The 24,016-nt window shown below is 37.1% G+C and overlaps 3 protein-coding genes across 3 annotated transcripts in view; 2 read left to right on the top strand and 1 right to left on the bottom strand.

The window, feature by feature from the left end:
- The first annotated feature begins 6,262 nt into the window (after positions 1-6,262).
- Positions 6,263-9,224, top strand: LOC113051938 (homeobox protein DBX1-A-like). Its single transcript, XM_026216130.1, has 4 exons — positions 6,263-6,719; positions 6,823-6,924; positions 8,210-8,412; positions 8,611-9,224. Exons 1-4 carry the CDS (start codon positions 6,377-6,379, stop codon positions 8,881-8,883), a joined length of 921 nt encoding a protein of 306 aa, XP_026071915.1. The 5' UTR covers positions 6,263-6,376; the 3' UTR covers positions 8,884-9,224.
- A 3,263-nt stretch (positions 9,225-12,487) lies between these two features.
- LOC113051940 (uncharacterized) lies at positions 12,488-16,087 on the top strand. Its single transcript, XM_026216132.1, has 3 exons — positions 12,488-12,516; positions 12,586-12,602; positions 14,390-16,087. Exon 3 carries the CDS (start codon positions 14,546-14,548, stop codon positions 15,563-15,565), a length of 1,020 nt encoding a protein of 339 aa, XP_026071917.1. The 5' UTR covers positions 12,488-12,516; positions 12,586-12,602; positions 14,390-14,545; the 3' UTR covers positions 15,566-16,087.
- Positions 16,088-16,149: 62 nt separating this feature from the next.
- The window catches only part of LOC113051939 (neuron navigator 2-like), an 84,309-nt gene continuing 76,442 nt past the window's right edge, over positions 16,150-24,016 (bottom strand). The window contains 13 exon segments of the mRNA XM_026216131.1: positions 16,150-18,475; positions 19,336-19,536; positions 19,737-19,855; positions 19,963-20,159; positions 20,432-20,503; positions 21,100-21,254; positions 21,456-21,691; positions 21,789-21,957; positions 22,596-22,691; positions 22,786-22,886; positions 22,994-23,144; positions 23,304-23,457; positions 23,535-23,707. Coding sequence (XP_026071916.1) covers positions 18,350-18,475; positions 19,336-19,536; positions 19,737-19,855; positions 19,963-20,159; positions 20,432-20,503; positions 21,100-21,254; positions 21,456-21,691; positions 21,789-21,957; positions 22,596-22,691; positions 22,786-22,886; positions 22,994-23,144; positions 23,304-23,457; positions 23,535-23,707 — 1,950 coding nt within the window. The 3' untranslated portion in view covers positions 16,150-18,349.

Here is a 24,016-nt window from a genome sequence, read left to right on the forward strand (position 1 = left end):
GTGCACAACCTAAAATATAATATTCAGAGATTATCTCTCTCTTTGTTTTTAAAGTCTGAATTGTGATATAAGTCATAATAATCTTTTTTTTTTATTGTGTGGTGGAAATGGACTTAAAAACTAAAGATCAACAAAAAGAAAAAAATGTATCCTTTTTTAACACTTGAAACATATTAGGCCTATCATTCTGAGGTAATTATCAGTGACATCTTGTAACCCTTGAATCAGTGAGGCCAATGACTAAAGCGATGCGTAACAAGACCAGTCAGTATATAAACTTGTGTCAGTGCACATGACCAGTTTCATGAACATGAATGACTGTTGTGCTCTAAAGCAGGCAGAGCTTTGGCCACACTGGGGTCCTGCCATCAGGGGGCTGCCCACTGCTGTGCCCGAGTGCAAAGTCAGTCAGAGCTCATTAGTACCGTTTCCCTGACTAAAGTAGCCGCCCATTAATCTAATGCTGTGCAGTGACCGCAGGGTTCATTACGGCTCATAGCTTTTAACCTGAAATTGTCCATATCCTGGTTCAAAAGTTCATATCATCTTCCATTCAAAAAATAGATATTGATCATTTGAAAAAAACATTTTTGAAGATTTTGTGTGTTGCACTTTTCTTCCTTTGTGGTTCAGGTTAGATTAAAATTGATGGCGTATAAGAAAAGAAGATCTGAAGCTTGCTACTTGTAAATAATGCTGTTTTCCAAATTTACTGATGGATTATTGGAGTACACTTAACATGAAAATGTTGTATCAATCTTTCTACTTCAAATGTTCATGTCTACAGTTTTTCTCAGTTGCTTTGGTACATTTTTCGAATCATCCTTGACATTTGCAAAATAATAAGTGCAAAAATGTCTCAAAACAACTCGTACAAATAGAAAAACACCATAATTTACCTGAAAAAGCCTGTCTCTTGCTCAAATCCTTAGTTCATCTCTCAAAAATAAATATCTGTGTCAATGAACATGTCAGTGCCATCAGAATGACAAGTCCTTGTGTCATAGTTTACGGATAAGACAGTCAAATGGCTTAGTCATGTTGTCAATGTAACAGTGTAATCTGGAGGGATGTTATGATGTAAACTATAGCAACATTTTGGATGACAGTTACTGTATTGAACAGTATGCCATATGCTTATGTATGCCATATATCCATTTCAAAAGTACACATTTAAACATTACTGTATGTGGGATATTGATTGAAAGAGACTGGATAGAATTCCCACTTACACTTTTACTGGTGGTCTGACCAAAAAAAAAAAAAAAAAAAAAAAAAAAAAAATCAATGATGAAAATAAAAAAATACATCCATGCTTTAAAACTGAAGATTTGTGAGATGAACCTTTGAGCTATTTCAGAGAAATGGTTTATCATTGGTTGATCAGCATTCTCTTCATTGGTCAAGATTCACTTGCACAATTCATGCCAAATTTACAAAAAGTCTAATAATAATGTGCAAAAAAAAAAAATGCCATTTATGACAACTAGCCATCACAACATCTTCAAAAGAATGAGAAACTGGATTTATGATGTGTATAAATAACTAGATGATGTGGAGGTTGTACAAGTACTTTGAGAATTTAATTTCTGATTTGAGAAATGCACCAGTGACTGAGAAAAACTGTATGTAAAAATGTTACTTGCTGATTCTTTGAACTTATTTGTGAAATTTGCAAGATATTTCTGAGTGAAAAGATGCAAATCCTACACCAAATATTTTTCAGTGAATTCAAACAAACGGACGGAGAGACAGCAGACAAACATATGGATGGATGGATGGATGGATACAGGCAGAAAGGCCTGATTGTCATGTGCATCTCGTCGGTAAAGCCAGTCACGTGATTAGTAGTAAATCACCATCACCTGCTTTTAGATAGAGCGGCTTTCACTACACAAAGCCACAATTAAAATCTAGATAAATACTTGCATGTTTCAGCTGACAAGGATAGATATATATATGACTTAAAGGGATACTCCACCCTAAAATGAAAATGTCTTTAAGAGGTGGGCTTTTTGATTTGGGTCAATAAGCAACAACTTAGCAACCACCCAGATCACCCTAGCAACACCCCAACAACCACTAACTTTTTCCTCAGTACATGCAAAATTCTATACTATTAAGTAAGTAAAACTTACATTCACCTGGCATTACTAGAAAGGATGGTCAAGCACACATTCACAAAAAGCACTGAAAAGGCAATGCTTTCCTGCTGTTATGCTAATGCCTCAGAGCACCTCAGTGAGAATTATATTTGAATTAAATGAGGCTTTCTGGGTTTTTTCCCTCTGGAAGGTAAAGCAGGGGAGATTAGGGCACTGTGACCAGCCAGCACTCTGCGGCTCTGCAACCGGCTCTGACAAAACACAGACTGACATAAGTACCCACACTCACTCAAAATCCGATTAAATGTGTCAGACCAGACCGCAGACCAGGCAACAGGCGCTGGAGTCCCTCTGTCCTTCTCTTAAGTGACTTTCCATTTCTCCTGGGCCTCATCCGTACAGACACATCCACACTAACATTACCACCTACTTGGACACAGTTCATGAATTAAAACTGGAAACTGTTTGAGATTGAAATGTATTTGGCAGATGTTGTCTTTTAAATCCCGCTCTGTTCAATCATTAATTCTCCAGTTATTCTACTGGGACGCAATCATCATTTGTGCCTCAGCAGACACCACAAGCATTAAATAAAGCAACTGTTATGAGGCAATGTTGATATATCATTCAAAAAGAAATTTAGAAATTCCTGGTATAATTTTATAACTGATACAAAGAAACAGCAAGTAGCACATTAAATTAAATGTAAAAAGAATTTGAGGAAGAAAATGTAAATAATTTTTGTTTTATTTAAAACTTTGAAAAATTATTTTTACAGTGCTCGTGATGAGACGTTTTTCAGTACAAAAAAAGGCACTGTAGTGACTTAACATGTTTCTATGCTTTCTGGGTTGATAAACAATTAAGTTAAGTTACATAATGTAAAAAAAAAAAAAAAATCAAAGTCAAACTCTATCAGGAACATTTTGTCATGACAGAGCAATTAAATTTGCATTCAGTCATGGACAGAAGTTATGCACAAAAGATCTGTTTCAGACAAGGCCTAAGCTCTCAGTGAAATTTTAAAAACTGGCCTGTAGAACAGTGAATAGCCTGGCTTGTTCCTGATTTTGAGACTGGGGAACAATACCTCCAAGTAAAGAGGATTATAACAGCACCTGTTATGCAGCCAGCCAAACAGGAGGGACATCTGAATTTAGTAATCTCAGAAAAATTGTCTCTGCCATCCCAGTCCTTTCTTCGTCCAAACCTGCAGACACGTTCAACGGTCACAACCAATGGAGGGTTCAAGACCGAGGCCAAAGAAAAACCTTAATCCCTGCTGTGACCAAACGCGGGTTGGCTGCCTGACATATCAAAGAACAGGTGGACCGAGACCAGGCGTACTAAAGGCTTTGTTCAATAGATGTGCGGGTTTTGTAGGGTTATGTTAAATGGCGAGTTAATATCAATTTAATGCTTGTCAGCGGTTCTATATATTTTTTTGGCAATGCAAATCCCCTGAACGCTTAGAAAAATAAGGGGGAAAAAAATCATGCTTTGGTAGAAATGGCCTGCTATATCATCTGATTATACACAATATATGAAGCTTGTATAGAATGTAACTTTAGAATTTAATTTCAATTTATTTGTCCTGCTAGATTTAAACAATATAAAGAATCAATGCACTTACGAAGCACAAAAATGTAAGACTTCTTGTTTGTCTAAGCCAATCTAATAAAAAAGTAATAAACACTTAACTACCTGCCAGACACGACACCCAGTAAACTATCCCAAAAGAACCCTTCATGCATGTGTAATATATTTACTCAGCTCTTCTCTTAACTTTAGGCAATATTGACACCAGATAATGCACAAGTTAATCTGTTTAGTATATTGTTGTGAAATAAGGGAACTGTGTAAAGAATCTAGATGGCACCGTAGCTGCTCCCCTCTCCACTGTCTGCACTTAAGGTGTTCCGGAGGGGCATAATGTCTTGGAAATGTGCATTTAATGGGTTTAATCAAATCCCACCAGCTGTTTTTAGCCTTTGCAAAAAGGAATAGCTTCCACAGCTATTAGAAATTAGCTTCGGTCATCGAGACTAAGCCATGTTTCCAGCTAACCATCTGCTAGTCCACGACAATAGAAGGATTTTCCTGAGCAAAGAAATATGGAGTTATGTAAAAAAAAAAATTAAACATAATGGAAAAAGGCTTTGTTTTGGTAATTTGCTTCATCACTTTTGCTTCAGTTTCATTTACACAATGTACTTGTGTGTGTGTGTGTGTGTGTGTGTGTGTGTGTGTGTGTGTGTGTGTGTGTGTGTGTGTGTGTTTCTAGAAAAAAATTAAATAAAAAAGCTGGTCCAGACAAGTTTGCTAAATATCAAATAAACCCTTTTTACCCTAATTATTTTATAAAGAGAGTAAATAATGTCTGTATAAACATCTTAAAATGCTAAAAGTCCTAGGGATAGAGATGGTCTAGTAATTATAATTAGCTTAATTTAAATACATAAGTATATATATATACTGTATGTATAACTGACAAATGCGGGACATCCTGACAGATAAGGATAACATGATTTTTTTAAATTATCCTAATGGTAAAAGGATACAGCCACAAAAAAAATGTAAATGGAAAATAAAACTTTAAGAGATAAATAAGATCTTGGAGGCAATTTGGATTATTTTAATAAAAGTCTTATATAGTTAAACTGAGCATGCTAAACATTATTAATGTAAGATATAGAGAAGCTTTATTTTTTTATACCCATTTAGCTTATTTAGTCCATCTGATATTGTCCTTACTGTTATATTTACATGTGAACTGTTAAAGTTTAAAAAGAAAAAAAAAATTACGATGAAGAATAAAAGGTGAGAGTTGTAATAAATACAATCTACATTTAAAATAATATCTATGAGAGGCAAGGAGTACTATGGGTGCTTTAAAAATAGTTTATGCTTGGAGGAGTGACATCTCCATAACACATGAAACTTTCAAGACTTTTGAAACACGTGGTAAAAAAAAAAAAGATAATCGAAATAATGTTGTTTCTTTTTTTATTATATTATTTTTGTCTTAATTAACCGACTGGACCAATCCTAAAATACGAAGCTTTGACTCATCCTTCCACGAGAAGAACTTGCGTGTGTCCTGTCCCGCACATCAGTTAAATACGAATTTAAACGCACCTCTTACGCATGCGTTTCAAATCACATATGCACTTTTATTCAAGCGGTTAAACTGGCAGAATAAGCCTAGTCGTCTATAGAAACAGAGATCGGTGTGTTTTTGTGTCCGAGATCTTTGTGAGGGTAAAAGAAAGCGAGGCGCGAGCAGCTGAGGGTGACAGTTCACGGTTCAAACGGGGCTGCACACGTCTCGCGAGCGTGTGTAAAGTGAGGCCCCAGCAAACGTGAATGAAGACTTGCCCGGTTTCAAACACGGGGGATATATCTAACACATCTGTCATGGCGATTCAACCACAAATCCATTTAGAGCTGTACTCCGTGACAGAGCCCAGATTGGATTTCAGTAGAAGTATACAGCATACAGCATAAATGATTATTAAATGGGGGTTTAATCGGGAGGTTCTTGAGAGCCAAAGGAAAGGCATAATACAGGATAAGAACTGTGCATATAGCACACAGGCTTTACGCATAGCCTAAAGAGCATGTGCCAATTTTATTTTACATTTTACATATTTAAGTATAAAGTATCCACAAGCACGTTTCAGACTCTAGCAATTCTATCTGTAAAAAAAAAATGCATTATATATTTATATTTAGTCACTGATATGAATGCGACAACAATGCTCACATTCAAAAATCAAACAATTTTGATAATTACTCCGTATTCATTTTGTGTGTCGTAAATTAAAAATAAATTTGCAAAAGAGTAGCCTAGCCTGTATATTTACGACACGAGTAAATTGGCTACATCATCTCGGTTTGTTCTGTAAATAAATAAATAAGCAAATATTTGTCGATATGCAAAATTTATGACCACTTTTTCTTTGTTAAGCGGCATGCTCCGGTCATTCAAATCTTATGAAGTCTAATCCAATCATAAATTGCTCTGTCGGGCCAATCAGGCACCTCCGAGGAATCATTCAATGGGACTCAAGCGGAGGACTTTATTGAGTCTCATTGTTGTGGCTGTCGGTCCTCAAAGGACCTTTACAGGGGCCTAGATATAAAGGACCCCTTCCCAAACGGAGACGTCCAGAAGCAAATCACCTCTCGTTCAGTTCAGATCTTGGCAGAAGAGACTTTTCTAATCCTAACAGGAGTAGCCGTGTTTTCGCAACAAAATAGCCGGGACAATGATGATCCCCAGTGTTATTGCACCACCTGCAATTTATCCAGCATTTATGCATCCTGCAGCATCGTTGCATTCACCTTTCCCGGCTCACCCGAGCTTTCTGGTGGAGGACCTCCTGCGCATTAACAGACCCAGCGGTTACCTGAACCAGGACGCGCACTCTCCATGCGCCTCTCCTCCTACTTCAACACCTCTTTCTATCCCGGATCACTCCAGGCTATTGGACAGAGTCAGCCCCAGCATCACTGAGAAACATGGATCTTGCTCCCCAAAAACGTCTAGCAAGGATCCAACCTACCTCAAGTTTGGGGTGAATGCCATCTTGGCACCGTCACCAAAGAAAGGTGAGCGTTTTAAATGAACCTAATCCTTCAAATAATAATGATAATAAATCATAATGACAAAGTTAATACAGCAAACTAACTTCTGTTTGCTTCTCTGTTTTAGCCACATCCCCACCGTCCGTTTACGGCATGCTTCCCAAAGGATTCTCGGTGCCTTATTTTGATGGTTCATTCTGCCCTTTCGTCCGTTCCTCATACTTCCCTGGTGCGTATTCAGATTTAAATGCTTGTATAATTAACTTAAGTGGTTTGAATTCAATTAACGCTGCGGGTAGAGAGAGAAAGAGGCAAAATAATTAGAATTTAGATTAATCGACTGCCAACGTGAGGTTTTTCTCCTCTTTAAGTCCTCAAACTACACGCGCTTTTGGCGCAGGTCTTTCCCACAGTGAGGGGGCATTTCGGCCTGCTGACAGCCAACAATACCGTTAGCACCATGACCAATTTGGTCAGCTCCCTCCGGGGCAAACCGCCCACAAACCCTGCCAAAGATAGACTTTTAACCAGCGACAGAGGGGCGTTTACCAGTCATGGACTAATTTGCCCATTAGGAGCCATTGAGCGGTTTCAATATTCTCACAAGACCGCATAGAGTGTGATTGGTGTTTGCGGAAAAAGTTTCAAAAGAACAATATCGAAAGCTGTGCGTTTAGAATGGAAGAGCGGGAAATCAGAAAAATCGCCGACAAAAAGCATTGAAAACGTAGGCTAGTTGCAGTTGCCAAACATTAATTTCAGCTCACTGCGTGCGAGACACACTTCGGTTTGGACGTGCTCGACATAGCAGGCTTTTTAAAATACAAGCTTAAAATGCTCTTTGCATGCATAAAAAGTCTATTGCATGTTATTTTATCGATGCCAAATGATAATTGAGCACGACTCTTTTCACTGCGCGCGCTGAATACCTTAACAAAATAACTTGAGCGCCATCAACTGCTTTTCGTGTTCATTTAATGAAAATTATTTGAGGGCAGAAAACGCGGTCCCCGGTCATCAGTATTCTGGCATGCAGTTGCGTTCAGTTTGAAAGTGTAAATCTCTCTTTTGTGGCAATAATATATGGCCTTAGCCGTCTGTCCGGAGTCTTTTCTCAGCCAGTTCATTACTACACAATTACCGTTCACGGTATATTAACTCCTCTGTCCTTCACCGGGAGGCTCGTAGAAAAGGATACTCTGCCTTTTTACCATACCAATGCAGCGTGGATCCGGCCCATGTGCTAATTAGTCACCTCGTGCCATTTCACTCAAAACATTCCAAGAGAATAAATTCAAAATAATGATTATAATGAAGAAAAGGTTTCTTTCTCCCTGATCATTCAGCACTCTAGACTGTCCCTGGGAAACGCAACACCCAATTGCCCTTAGTAACGCAACGTTAACTTTTAGCCTCCTGGGAGAAACAAAATAAAACTCATTGAAAGCGTTGTGGTACCCATGAATGTGTGCATGAATGCGTTATTTACTTTATGCACTTGTCTCTTGTAACAGCTCCTTCAACGGTTGTGCCCATTCCTGGAACTTTTTCCTGGCCTCTTGCTGCGAGAGGGAAGCCCAGAAGAGGGATGCTCCGCCGGGCAGTGTTTTCTGATGTGCAGCGCAAAGCTCTGGAGAAAATGTTCCAAAAGCAAAAATACATCAGCAAGCCAGATAGGAAAAAACTCGCAGGCAAACTCGGACTAAAAGATTCACAGGTGAATATAAGACTGGAAAAAATATTATTAAATAGACTAATTTAAACAAAAATAGGCATATGATATAGCTAATTCACAATTTTTTACCTTTAAACTTACATTTAAATATATTAAATAAATTATAGGCACATTTTATACAGTGTCTATTTCAACTTCTCTGCTGGCTTTAGTTATTAACGACATAATCTCTTCAAACAGGTCAAAATCTGGTTCCAGAACCGGCGAATGAAATGGAGAAACTCCAAGGAGAGGGAGCTGCTGTCTGCAGGAGGATGCCGAGAACAAACCCTGCCGACCAAAACAAATCCTCACCCTGATCTCAGCGACGTGGGGAAAAAGTCTTCTGAGGATGAGGAAGATGACGCGTGCGCTGCGTCACATTTCTGTCAACTTTCAAACAGCACTGATTCCAGCCTTTCATTCAAACACTCGGACTTCTCTGAATCAGAGGATGAAATAACAGTTTCATAAGCAACCTTACCTAATCAGCTGTATATGTATTCAAGCACACGTATACGCCAAAACCATTCTGTGGTTTTATTGGCGTATAATTTCACTACTACGTTCGAATGAGTGTTTGTAGTAAATCTTTTCCACATCACTTTATGATTACTTATTTGGAAATTCTTCGCAAAATGATTTTGCTGTGTCGCACAGCTTTTTTTGGGGGAGATCTGTACAGTATTTTATACAAATATTTTTGTATGGATATTTTATAACAAGAATTTTGAGTTCTAGATTCTTTATTAAAGTTGTAGAAGTATGTATAATTTATACGAATGTATCTCTTTGTGCCACATTGTATATGTTGAAAATGTTTTGTATTGTTTGCAATAAATTGTAAATGTAATCTTTGTTTTGGGTGGTTGATTAAAAATAATTATTAATAATTTGCAAAAGGAAAACAAAGAACACGAAAATACGCACCAAATACATGTAAGATGCGCAACAGGCACCGCTGAATACACTATTTAGGTTTCAATTATGAAATGCAACCTCTAAATATCGTAAAATCTCTGTTGATAAGCCCAGTCTTGTAGTGAAAAAATATATACATAATTTGCTTCGGTAAGATATTGTGCTAACAGGTGAAGTTCTATTTTTAATTCTTTTTAATTTGTAATCCTCTCACACCATTTTACTAAATATATAAACAAATCACACACATATGTATATGTATATGTATATATATATATATATATATATATATATATATATATATATATATGTGTGTGTGTGTGTGTGTGTGTGTATATATATATATATATATATATATATATATATATATATGTGTGTGTGTGTGTGTGTGTGTGTGTGTGTGTGTATATATATATATATATATATATATATATATATATATATATATATAAATTATATAATTACGTTTTAATAAATACTTATCAATTAAAATGTCAGCATAAAAAATACTGAATACATTAAATCACTGATGTACTCAAACTCTACTATAGTTTAGTGCATGAAATCATTTTTTTTCCAAAATAGAGTATGACTGAAACGAAAATAAAAAATGTATGAACTAAGGCTTTAATCTGAATAATTCTGTAAAGGATCAATCAGTTCATTTAAACAAATCTTCCGAACGAACCAATTCACTAAAACGAATAGAACATTGCTAACTTTTATTGCTTCTGCTCGCGCTGCTTTATTAAAACTGTGACATAAAGACGGCAATTAAGTAGTTTATCTATACTGATACTTGTTACAAAATGTAGCTTGCTACTGGAAAAACTGCCATTCCATTAAAGAAACATTAGTAGAGTCTAATCTTTTGTTAGTCTGTTTCGTTAACCCTTCAACAAAATCAACGCGTCATACACCACGTCGCAGCACGCACGTGGGCTCAGTTGCATAGTGGGATAAACTTGTGTTTCTTCAAATTTATGTTGTAGAACAAAACATGAATGAATTCAAATGATAACCACTGACCTTATTGTTCCCCTATACAGGTTCATCTCAATAAATTAGAATGTTGTGAAAATTTCATTTAATTAATTCAACTCAAATTGTGAAACATGTGTATTCAATAAATTCAGTGCTCACAGACTGAAGTAGTTTAAGTCTTTGGTTCTTTTAATTGTGATGATTTTCACTCACATTTAACAAAAACCCACAAATTCAACAAAATAGAATACTTCATAAGACTAATACATTTTTTTTTTTTTTTTAGTGAATTGTTGGCCTTCTGGAAAGTATGTTTATTTACTGTACATGCACTCAATACTTTGTAGGGGGTCCTTTTGCTTTAATTACTGCCTCAATTCGGTGTGGCATGGAGGTGATCAGTTTGTGGCACTGCTGAGGTGGTGAGAAGCCCAGGTTTCTTTGACAGTGGCCTTCAGCTCATCTTCATTGTTAGGTCTCTTGTTTCTCATTTTCCTCTTGACAATACCCCATAGATTCTCAGGTCTGGTGAGTTTGCTGGCCAGTCAAGCATACCAACACCATGGTCATTTAATCAACTTTTGGGGCTTTTGGCAGTGTGGGCAGGTGCCAAATCCTGCTGGAAAATGAAATCAGCATCTTCAAAAAGCTGGTCAGCAGAAGGAAGCATGAAGTGCTCCAAAATGTCATGGTAAATCGGTGCAGTGACTTTGGTTTTCCAAAAACACAATGGACCATCACCAGCAGATGACACTGCACCCCAAATTATCACAGACTGTGGGAACTTAACACTGGACTTCAAGCAACCTGGGCTATGAGCTTCTCCACCCTTCCTCCAGACTCTAGGACCTTGGTTTCCAAATGAAATTCAAAACTTGTTCTCATCTGAAAAGAGGACTTTGGAGTACTGGGCGACAGTCCAGTTCTTCCTCTCCTTAGCCCAGGTAAGACACCTCTGACATCTGTGTGTGGTTACTCTTGATGCCTTGGCCCCAGCCTCAGTCCATTCCTTGTGGAAGTTCACTCAAACTCTTGGATCGATTTTGCTTGACAATCCTCATAGGGCTGCGGTTCTCTCGGTTGGTAGTGCATCTTTTTCTTCCAAACTTTTTCCTTCCACTCAACTTTCTTTTAATATGCTTAGATACAGCACTCTGTGAACAGCTTATTTGGCAATGAATGTTTGTGGCTTAGCCTCCTTGTGAAGGGTATTAATGATTGTCTTCTGGACAACTGTCAGATCAGCAGTCTTCCCCATGATTGTGTAGCCAAGTGAACCAAACTGAGAGACCATTTTGAAGGCTCAGGAAACATTTGCAGGTGTTTAGAGTTGATTAGCTGGTTCTGATACAGTTGTTGCAGATGGTAATAAGGAGTGAAAACAGATTAAAATACAGAAGAAAATTACTGAAAATAAATGGATGCAAACCTTTTTCTTTTTAATTATTAACCGTTTTATGTTGGGCATTCACATTGACATTACTTACACAGATCTGTTTAGTTATAACTGACATTTTCAGTGAGCAATGTCTCTTTACCAGTCTGCATTTTGCCACTCCCTTCCTCTTCTTTAGAAGCACCAGTTCAGTAGAACCAGGAAGCATTCACCAAAATCTTGCCCTGACATGTCTATCTTTATAACTGCTGCACATTCCTCCTGATGTTGACAGATTATGACAACACAACGTTACACTTCTGCTTACTGTACCTGCAAACACTGGCCTCTGTAAGATAAATGTTTTTCTTTAGAATAATTTGAACATAACCCTAAACTAATCTAAGCCAATTAATCTAAATATGTTAATATTACATATGCAACAGGGTGGCATAAAAGTTCTCTGTAATTTTATTTTGTTTTTTAATATGACTAATCTCACTTTGTTCAATGTCTGATCAATGGTTACAATTACATGTTCATGGTATACATTGCATTTAAAACATTTGTCAGTCATTTGCAAAAGCACCATATGAAAATAATCCAAAAAACTCCTGCAATTTCAGTGTGTGGACATTTACTCAATTTGTACCTTATCATATCCTGTATTACAAGTTATAAAAAAAAATGATGATCATACTTCATTTAAAAAAAAACAAAACAAAAAAAAACACCCACACCCAGTTTCCCACCCACTCTGTTAAATAGGGGAAGTTACATAGGAATCTTGTATTTTTCCTGGTGTGGTTCATTAGAACAGGCTTATTGTAAGTAATTGTAAGGACTTAAGTTTGTCTGTTAGTGAAAAGTAATCAATTTCTGCTTTCTTATTTCAGCACCAAACCACTTTTTGGTAAGTAATGTACCATTGTATACTTAATATATACTGATGTTCCTATGCCCTGTGTTTTGCAAGTAACCATATACTTAAACCATAGCTACACTATTAAAATATGAACTGTTTATTTGAATGATTATTATTTTATTTAATATACTCATTGAACATATCATTTATTATTACTATTATCTTCTGAGCTGATATTCAGATTTAAATTGCTATAATTGTAAGAATTAGTTGTCTCTTCATTTTGATTAAAAACTTCTGACAAGCTGTTGTAGCACAGTGTTAAGGTCTGCTACCCAAACAAAGCTCAAGGTTTTTTTTTGGAAAGGCCAATGAGGAGACCATTACAATAGTCCACCTTGCTGGTGTTAAAGGCATGAACAAGTTTCTCCAAGTCTTGATTGGAAACAAAACATCTCATTCTTGCAATGTTTTTAAATGATAGTATTCTGATTTAGTTACTGCTTTGAGATGACTACTGAAACTAAGGTCTGTCTCCAGAATCACAACAAGATTCCTGACTTGATTTTTTAGTTGTTTGACCCCTAGAGTCAAGGTATGCATTCACCTTGAGAACTTCATCTTTGTTTCCAAATGCAATGACAGTTTTTTCCTTGTTTAAAGGTGCTGTAGGGAACTTTTGTAAAAAAAAAAATATATTTTTTACATATTTATTAAACCTGTCATTATGTCCTGACAGTAGAATATGAGACAGATAATCTGTGAAAAAATCCAGCTCCTCTGGCTCCTCCCAGTGGTCCTATTGCCATTTGCAGAAACTCCATCGCTCCCGGTAAAAAATAACCAATCAGAGCTGCGGTCCGTAACTTTGTTTGTGTTCAAAATGTAGAAAAATGTATATAATAAGCGAGTACACCATAAATCCATTTTCCAAACCGTGTTTTTGGCTTGTCCTGAATCACTAGGGTGCACCTATAATAAGTGTTTATATTCAGACTATTTTAGATTGCTTCGGGGGTACCACGAAATGAAAAAATCCAGGCTGTTATTAACTACGAGGAATGTCCTCCTCTACTGTTACGTTCCTATTCCATTGATTCCTCCACATCTCCACATCGTATTGTAAATTAATTGCTTGAAGCTATAAAAGGAAATATAGATTATGTGGAAGCTGCTAAATCAAGAGATGATTGTGACATCTCAACATTAACCGCTGATGTGGTACTACTTGCAGCTCAAACTTTCATGTTTCGAAACAAACATTACAATGCTTCTGATGAAGAGGCTCTCCAAGCTTTCCTCAAAGCCATTCAATATCTAAAAGGGGAGCAACGAACATCTACTGAATTCATAAATTGCTACAGGCGTGAGCTCACTGAGATTATCCAATGTGTAAACCGGCATTTCACAGAAGAAAGCATAGATATATTTGGCTTTAGAATAGCTAAAAAAGTGATGGATAGTATGAATCAAGGCGCAGAGCCTCCAAAACCAGACAGAATTCTTAATTCGTGGGATGTATACTTGCTCTCCGAAGTTTATTGCCTCGGGGCTTACAATGCTATGAAAGAAGAACATTTTAGAAACAAGAGTGATGATTACATAATTCCAGTGTGGGAGAGGGAGGAGCTAAAGTGTTTCCGCTGGTACATGTTTCGTGCACAAGATAAACAAAAAAAAAAACTGAATATTATGCCATGCAATTAAAAAACACTGTTACAATGCAAGGTATATATTATGAAGTTGATGGGGATTTATCAGACAGCAAAGATCCTGCCCTTCTGGAAGTATTTCAAGATGGCAAAATAAATGGTAAATGTTACTATGAATTCCAGGGGACTTCTGCATATTGCTGGAGCAGAGATGGCACACCTCCTGCTCATCCATATTTCATTGTGGCTCAACTCTACTGGCCTAATATCCCACGCAATTTAAACTACCGAGAGGAACAAATCACAGATCAAGAGGCGCTAAGAATACTTTATGATGATATGTCTGCTCTAGAGGGAAAAAAAGGAAAAACTGATCCAAAAACATACACTTGGTTTTTGAACAAACCAGAGAATGCTGTTAATGACTTCCCAGAACTGAAAGATTATTCTGAGGGTCAGACTTTCTCTGATGATTACTTGCGTCCTTCAACAGAACCTCTTCAAACAGATGGCTTTACCTATGAGTTGTCAAGAGAAGAACACGAAACCACACACAAAGACTTCACCTTCATTTTCAGAGCGAGGCCAACCTGTGAACGAGTGCCCCAGGTCATTACAGAGGAACAGAGAATTAGACTTGATTACTGGCAGTATATCAAAGAGTTTGTCTTCTTTGGTGGGTCACATCGTGAAGGTACAGTGCTTGCCCCGGATCCAGCTTGGATTGATCAAGCACACAGGAATGGGGTCGCCATATTTGGCACCGTTTTTTTGCCTCCGCTGGGAAATGGAGGAAATGTCAAAGACCTGGAAGAATTGGCAAAACCGGAGAACCTGCAGAAACTAGTGGACATCGCCCACCAATTAAACTTCGAAGGGTGGTTTCTAAATACCGAAAGCTACAAAGACTATACTGAGCCTCTTTTAATTACGTTGAAACTTGCAATTCATAAAATGGATCTCAGGGGTAAACAAATGATCTGGTATTTACCCAGTTCTTATCAAAGCAATAACTTTGATCCACAATCAAATGGAGTAAGGATGACGTGTGATGACAAAATCAATAATACAGCATCTGCCTTTCTGGAAGAAGAGGGAAAAAAGTTGTATTTGAATTTTCATAATCTGGTTTGTAGTGTGCTTCTTAATCAGGCTCCTCGGAGTTACCTCATGTTTGTTGATGAACCCTTTTGGGAAAGCAAATTAAAAGGCAGAGGATATTTAGTAGACCCTGTCAGATTTCCACATGCGCAGAACTGTCTCAGGCAGTTTTTTCTAGGAGAAAACGGTCTGGAAAGAAAACCAACAGGTCTGTATCCCTGGTATGGAATTGCTAAATACGCAAAACAAAGAAAATGAAGACATGCTCAAGTTGAATTGAAGCTATTCAGGAGATTTTGACTTTATCTCTCTCACACTTAATGAGAGACAGTACATTGACCTGTTTTCTAGACCCTTTGATTGATTGATTCTCATTATGTGAATTGTTTTAACTTTTTTTTAAAAAGTTTAACATGAAAATACATTTACATGATTCCTCATCTGTATTAAAATGATCTCAAAGCTAATATAAACTCTTGCAAGATTAGCTAATTCACGTCTGTGTGGTATAAATATTGTAATGGAAGTATCTACAAAGGTAGAATGAAAGATGCTCTGGAAAAGTTGTCACACCAATCCTTGAATTTAACAATGTGTTCATTTTATTGTGCATGCTAAGGATTCAAACATTTATCCTTTCATTTAAACATGAGAATATTTTAGTCAGTGTTTAACTAAAAATGAATATTGGTTGTGTGTTGCTTTTATTGTATTACTCATTTATTTTTAGTTTGTGTTATGATTACAAGTTGATATTATACAGTAAAAATGATGTGAATATATTTCTTCTGTCTTTCCATTATTGTGCATGCATGAAGTCATGAAAACAAATGCACAAACAATTTATAAATAATTATTAGGTTTATTGAATTACAAATAATTTAAAACGGGTAATGTGGTCAGTAAATCTTTAGGGCTCGTCTGTGTTTCACAGACCATCCGTGGGACTGTTAAGATGAAAAAGACACTGTACACAAAATATTCCATAATCCCAAACACTGTTATAAATGGCTAGAAAAAGATCATTCATCAAAATGCAGCCGGCAAACAGTCAAATATTTACATGGATATTTTACAGCCAGAAATGACATATACATTCAGTGACATGAAATCCAATTATAACAATCACATATACAACATTTGTGCTTAAAATGACTTCAACATCGTCATCATAACCCATCAAAGAAAATGATTAGTAGGCACATATCCTAAAATTATTCACAAATTATATACACAACTTATTGGCAGTGCTGACAGCATTACAGAGCTACGATATTTGACTTCCATATGAAATCCAGGATGATGTTGCATAGGAGCGATGGCCGACAGGAATCAAACTGGAGTGAATGGAAGCAATGGTGTAATTAAAACCCTGCAGTGCCATACAAACAGCATTCGACAACATAAAGAAGGTGAAGACACTGAATAGCCCTATAAATTATGCTTTCCCATGCAGTGAAACTCACTATCCATCCAAATAACATTCCTTTATAGACAATCCAAGATAAAATTTTATGTACAAATCCTCAAGAAAGCATCCTTGCATTACAAAGCAGCAAATACAGTATATTATTAATCCAATGACTATGTGGACATTTCTTACACTTTCACATTGAATGCATTGATATGTACATGAAAAAGGCCTAAATGGTCAATGAGGTATACTCATGCACCAAATTATGAACAATTTCTCACTGTGCTTTTGTCAAGATGTGATGAAATGGTCTTTAAGCACCACATAAAGCCTCATAGAAGATCCACTTAAGATAAAAACATGTATAAAATGGATCATTTTTCTCACACATGTTTGAAAGTTTTCAAGAATATGTAAAACGTCTCTTTAACTGTGTCACAACTTTGCTTAAACAAAATTTAGTTTCAAGACAGATGGAGGTTACAGTCACTCCCTTTATCCACTTCCTCTTATCTAAACCACACATATCGTATGATATGATGACTGAGGCTGTTTATTTTAGGCAAACTCAAAGGACTAGTGCAGAGCCCTGTAGTTCAATTACGAACTGTAATAAAATCAGCATTTTTCGGGAAGTATAAAACATAGTGCCGTTTATTTATTCTTTACAAAATGGAGTAAGGCACCAGATTCTATTCAGCACCAAAAATTGTGTGCGATCGAGTGTAAAAAATAGAGAGATAGGCTTTTCTGCTACAGTAAAACACTGAAACATGTGGTCAGCAGTAAAGAAACGGGTGGTTTAACAAAAAATGGGCAAAACAAAAGCACGTCCCAGATGGCAAACGAGGTATTATTTTCCTATCCTCACAATAAATAAGTCCAAAATCATAAGTGTAGCAACATGCTACTTCATCTGTATCCTTATCATGTAAAACATGAAACAATGGTCAGCATTCGATCAAGCTGGTTTTGTAAAGCAAGTCCATCAAAACAGGGAAAGTCTATGAGGAAATAGATGCTGACGCAAAGATGGCAGTGTCAGATTCAAGATGTAATTCCTCCGTTTCACCAGTAGAGGGTAAGACAAACCAGCATTGCATTTTTTGAAAAAGTTTCGTCGACAGTTCAGGTGCGATCACATTTAGAGAAGTTCTGCGAATTTTTGTAGGTGAAATGATCCAGTCAGTTCAGTAGAAATCCACGAAATTGTGATTTTCGTGTTAATGCGAAAAAAATGTTTTTGCAGTAGCTTCAGGTTGAATTGTGTGAGCTGCGTTTCATACATTGCTACATTATTGACGATGAATAATTAACCTTTTTTCTGTTCATAAAATTTGGCTAATGTGACCACACTTTTATTTTTGAGGTGCAAATTGGGACAAAGCACTTTCTTCTGATTTTGTTGATGATTTTACGTTGACGATTTACATGAGGCAGCTATAAGTACCGCTGAGTTTTGGCATATATATATATGTATTTTTATTGTTAAATATATCTTTTTATATATAAAGCATCATTCTTTATTTGGGTTACCTGCACCCGTAGATGTGATGTAATGACTTGATTTTGCTGCCTCGGCTGGCATTAGAGTTGAGGAATTAAATGGCAGAAGGGATCAGGTCGGATCACAGTGTGGACTCCAGCGAAGAGTCCAGGATATCATCATGATGACTGTTACTATTGGAGTCACTGTCGTAACTCTGTGGGCCGGAGCAGCTGGCCGCCTCTTTCAGACGCAGGAGCATGTTCATCTGTTCACACAATACATAACAGTCAGGCAGATGTCTTAATATATATTCCTGAAGAAATCGGAGCTATTATACACATTTGTGATTAGTGTGGCTACCCTTAGTTAAACTAAAACTAATTTGCATTCATTAAAATAAAATAAATATTATATATTATTGCTAACTAACTGAAATGAGTATGTTCAATCTGAAATAATAAAACTAATAAAAATTAAACTGACACAAAAACAAATGAAAGCTAAATAGAAATATAATATAAAAATATATATATAATATTTTTAAGCCTAAGGAAAAATGCACATAAAATTACTAAAACTTAAAAGTAAATTTTAAATGAAAACGGGAGATATAAAATTAAAACTAAATTTAAAATATTAATAAATACTACAATAGTATGTATGTATAATACTACAATAAACATATGTGCCATACTCTGTTTGCAGGCATACAGTATCATCCATAATTAATTAATTCTAATTTAATCTCAGTAATAATAAATAAATAAATAAATAAATAATTAAATTATATTTGACAGATCATGTAATATCAAAATGGGGGGAGGGTCCTTATTTAGAATAAAAAAGTTTTTCTTCACCAATGATCAGCCTGGAGTCCTCATTTTATTTGAATTTACATCAACTATTATGTGTATTAATAATTTTCAATCATTGTTCATTTTAGGATTTTTTTAAGCAATCTTTTCAAAATCAATTTTCGCCTTTATAATGTTCCCAACTTGAAGAGTTTAGCATTTTTATTAATTAACTATTGCAGCAAATAGTATATTTTTATAAACATAAAACCACCAGAACACAGTTTATGGCCACACTACACCAATACTACATTCTGTCTGTGTTTCTCACCAGTGGGTCGGCATCACTGTCACTCTGAGTACTCTGTTTATTAAGGCCCTCTCTGGAGGCGGAGTATCCATCGAAGCCCACGTCCTCTGGGCGGAGCTGCAGCAGAGCTGGCCAATCAGGGTGCTGATGAGAAGCTGCCCATGGAAAAGTCTCCAGAACCCACAGCGCAGGATCCTCCCATGCAGCTCTGCGACCATATAGCTAAAAAAATAAAATAAAAAATAAACACTGAATCAATAGATTGCTCCAGATACTGAGAGATACATAGAAGGATGAAAGAACAATGCATTTGATAATGGACTTATAATGCTGCGCAAGGTCACTTTTACAATGAAATGTAATAATTAAAAAAGATATCAGTGAAAAAGGTAGATTTGACTATAAAGGAGGGCAAATGTTACCTGTAAGCCTTCTCTCACAGCCTCCAGCATGTAGGGGATGATGGAGTAGTTCCACAGGTCAGTGAACCAAACGCGGGAACCGTCCACATCCATCGGACATGACAGGAACAAACGTGGACCTGGATGAGGAGACATGAGACTCTCATTTAACACTTGTAGAGCATATTAGTAAGCCTTGGAAGGCTCTGTTAATATCTGGCTTCAGTACAGTGCTTTATCTCCGTACCAATGGTCACATCGGAGGAGCTGTGGGCCTCCAGGAAGCGGTTGAGGTGGTGCCAGACCTGAGGGATCCAGTCTATGATCTTCACCAGCTCAGGGTTACGCGCTCGGCTGCCGATCTCGGTCTCGATCAGCTTCCTCCTCAGAAACCGGCTCAGGAAACCTTTTACCGGCTCCATGTGGTTAGCGCACAGCACCCATCTGGGACGGAAATCACATGTTCCTCATGTTAGCATCTCTCATGTATATAAACATATACATATTCAATTCCAGTCCTGCCAACTCAACTCAACTCAAATTAAATATAATTAGAAAGAAAGAAACATGGATAAAAAAAAAAATTTAAAGAAAGAAATCTCATCATTGCTGCCAACAACAGGGCAATGGTGCCCCCTTGAGATCACTCTGTAGAAGTTTCCCTGTTTAGGTATCATTTTAGTTAATTAAAGAACGAAAAAAGGATAGTTTTGTACCTGAAGTTATGATGGAGCTGCAGGTTTGGAGCAGAAGATGTCGCCTGACTCATCGTGCCGATTATATACGGGCTGCAAATACAGAGAGACAAAATTAATTGTGCACTAATTATCATTGCTGTGTTCATGTGACACAAACTGCAGTGTGTACATAGCCTTTTTTTATTAAAATAAATTATATAAATATACCCAATTGTCAATATTTTAATGCTTCTGAAAGCCTCTTATGCTCACCAAGAATTTATTAATTTGATGAAAAATACAGTAAAAACAGTGATGTTTTGAAATATTACAATTTAATACATTTTATATATTCAAATATATTTAAAAATGTAATTTATGTGATGCAAAGCTGTATTTTCAGCATCATTCCTCCAGTCTTTAGTGTCACATGATCCTTCAGAAATCATTTTAATATGCTGATTTGCTGCTCAAGAAACGATGTTGAAAACAGCTGTGCTGCTTCATATTTTGGAAGAAACTGTCATGCTTTTTTATTTCAAGTTTCTATGATGAATATAATATTTTATAACATTATACATTTCCATTACTTTCACTTTCGATCACTTTAATGTGTTCCTACTTAAGTATAAAAAAAAAAAAAACATACTAACCACAAAGATTTGAACACTCATGTATTTCTGAAAAAGTATGACAGGCAGACTGACCAGCGCTGGTATTTGCAGTTAAGCAGGCCGTTGAAGATCTCTCCCAGTGAGCTGATGTGATGAAGGTTGTCCAGAATGAGCACGAGAGGGGCTTCAGTCTCCTGCCCGTCAGCGCTGCACTGCTCCACTATATTTGCTAAGTACTGACGCAACTCCTGGAAAATAAATATATATGCATCCTTACTTTCTAATGTACAAGGATTTCTAGATCATTTTAGCATTTTTCATTTACATTTTGGAGATAAAATGGGTTTTCCGTGCTCTTTTGACATATATGTTACATAAAATAGAGTTTAAAAGATGCAGAGCTGATACAAACAATTGCTCACAAACTAAGGAAAAGAGATGAGTCTCACCTTGCAGGATTTATGGTCGACATTGAAGGTGACGATGTTGCTCTCATTGGGCAGTTTGCCCCCTCGCAGCACCAGATGCTCCGCCAGTCTGTGGGCCAGGTAAGATTTTCCAGTACCACTGGGGCCTGAAAGGATGATCCTGCGATGCTCCTGGAGCAAAGACACGTAACGCTGAAGCATGGGTTTGGGAATCAATGTCTCGAAGACCAGAGAATCCTCGGACTGAGTGTTCACACCTGAAATGAGAGCAACATAAACAACGTTAACAACTACAGAAATATGGAGCAATTAGAACCAATGCTGACAAATAAAACTTTAGTTGATTGTGTGAACCTTTCAGCGAGATGTTGATGGTGTCATTCTCTCCCACAAGGTATCCACAAGGCAGGAGTTCAGGTGTGTCTGCTCCGCCGGACCGGATCACGTCTCCAATACGATATCCCTCCACACTGTCTGAACCCAGGCCCAGATGACTGACCGGATCTACATGCCTGATGTACTCCTACAGAGAGACCACCAGGTAAATCAAATCCAACGGGTCTCCACTCATTTTTAAATATGCACACAATAATGCACACAATCTTCTCAGGATGGTTGCCTTCTTTCATATAGCAAACATCAATAAAGTCAAATCAGTTGCATGTGACTAAATAAATCTGCTGTCAATAAATGTCCATATTTCACCCTAAAATTATTAGCAATTGTTTTTCCCCATTCATTTTTAACATTATTTTCAAACAATTATGGACATTTCTTCCATTAAAAGTCAGTAGCCTACTGTAACAAAAAATTAATCACATTAATATTGCATATTTTAATATAAAAATACTGTGCATTCACAAAAGCAGCTTAGTTTTAATTGAGCCATATGTAATTTGCTCTTGCATTAATATATGACCTGAACATCTTACAGTCTTACAGGTTGCTTTCACGTGTTTGGATAATACTTTGTGTTGCTATTAGATCTTTCAGAAATCAGACTAGAGCACTTTTCACAAACCATTTCATGTTAAACACCTCGACTCTTTCTGAAGTATACAGAGACTGCAACAGATCAAGCAGCCCCCAAAAATGAATGCTATAATCCACTGTCTAATGTTTCTGAATGTACACAAGTCATCGTCGTGTGAATGAATGTACCTTAAACAAGCGCCGCACAACTCCGTCCAGAACATCCCACTTGGTTTTTCCACTGACACCGATGCAGCCAATCAGATAGTCCCGAGTCCTGCAGTCCTGTGGGAGACAGAAGACAGTTCATTCAAACAAAACCCTCTCAAACGGGGCATGTTTTATAAATCTTCCTGTAAAAAAAGGCGGGAGAACTGACCTCTTTCCACGTGACGTCCTCTTGAAGACTGACCACTATTTTCACATGTCTGCTCTCTTTACGAGAGCTTCCGTCTCCACCAGAGTCGTCCAACAACATGTCTAAAAGCAGACAGACTACATCTTTAATGTGCTTTTATGATTGTTTCTCACATGCAGCTACACAACTAGCTTTTTATGGAAAAATGAACCAGAGAAACTGCTCATACCGAAGCTGCTGGACTCTGTGTGGTTGAGGCTGTGTTCAGACAAGCCAGGCGTTGCGGTCGAGCTCGGGTTATAGACAGAGGCCCTGCTCCCACTGGCTTGGCTTTCCAACTTAAGGCGATCATTTTCCACCTTTAACTTCTCGATCTCCACCTATCAGACCACCCACATAATGATAAATATATAACATTCCTCTTTTTTGTACTAAAAACTTTGTAAAACACTATTGCAAAATGAAGCATCTCAGATAATTGTTCCAATAAATCTGATTCGTGGGACTCCAAGAAGGTAACGTGAAGGTCAGTCTCACACCTGCATGTGGTTCATAGCCTCCCGCAGCTGGTCCAGCTGGTGGGCGGAGCTTAGGGCTTCCAATCGAATGTCCGTCAGCTTCATCTCCTTCTCTCGTAGCTCGCTACGCAGCTGCATCACAGTCTCCGCCTCCGCATCCAGACAGTCTGACAGTCTACGTGACGACACACATGATGTCAGATGAAAAGAGCACGAAGATGAAACAGAAAAGGTTAACACAAACACACTCACATTGAGCTGGAGTGTGTGTTGCGGAGCAGCAGTGCCGAGGTGCTGGAGCCGTTGTGAGGGAGTTTGGGAGAGGAAGGGAGAGAGGAATCCGTCATCTCCTCAATGTCTGAGTGGGACGAGGCTGATTTAGGGGATTTCTTCTTACTGAAGGCCTGTTTGAAGGAGCTCCGCAGCTGCAATGACAATAGAGAAAACAGAGAGAAGGTAATTAAGGAAAATGATTAGATTACGCAGCAATGAAATATGTGCAGGAGAAGCAATACAGTAAAGACAGGGGAGTAAAACTGCTAGAAAAAGAAAGTAGGGAAAAACAGTGCAAAATAAAAAAGATAGCCTTTTATCTGTGTTTTTATGTATGGGTTTGAATGTTTTGAGAACTGTTGTTTCAGTATTACATCTATTTGTCTATAGTTGCAAAACCAGAAAATTTATTATTAATATGTTTACAACATTGTAGTTGAAAATAAAAAAAAATCTAAATA

The sequence above is a fragment of the Carassius auratus genome, chromosome 32 (genome assembly GCF_003368295.1).
Source record: "Carassius auratus strain Wakin chromosome 32, ASM336829v1, whole genome shotgun sequence".
In the NCBI taxonomy this organism is placed as follows: domain Eukaryota; kingdom Metazoa; phylum Chordata; class Actinopteri; order Cypriniformes; family Cyprinidae; genus Carassius; species Carassius auratus.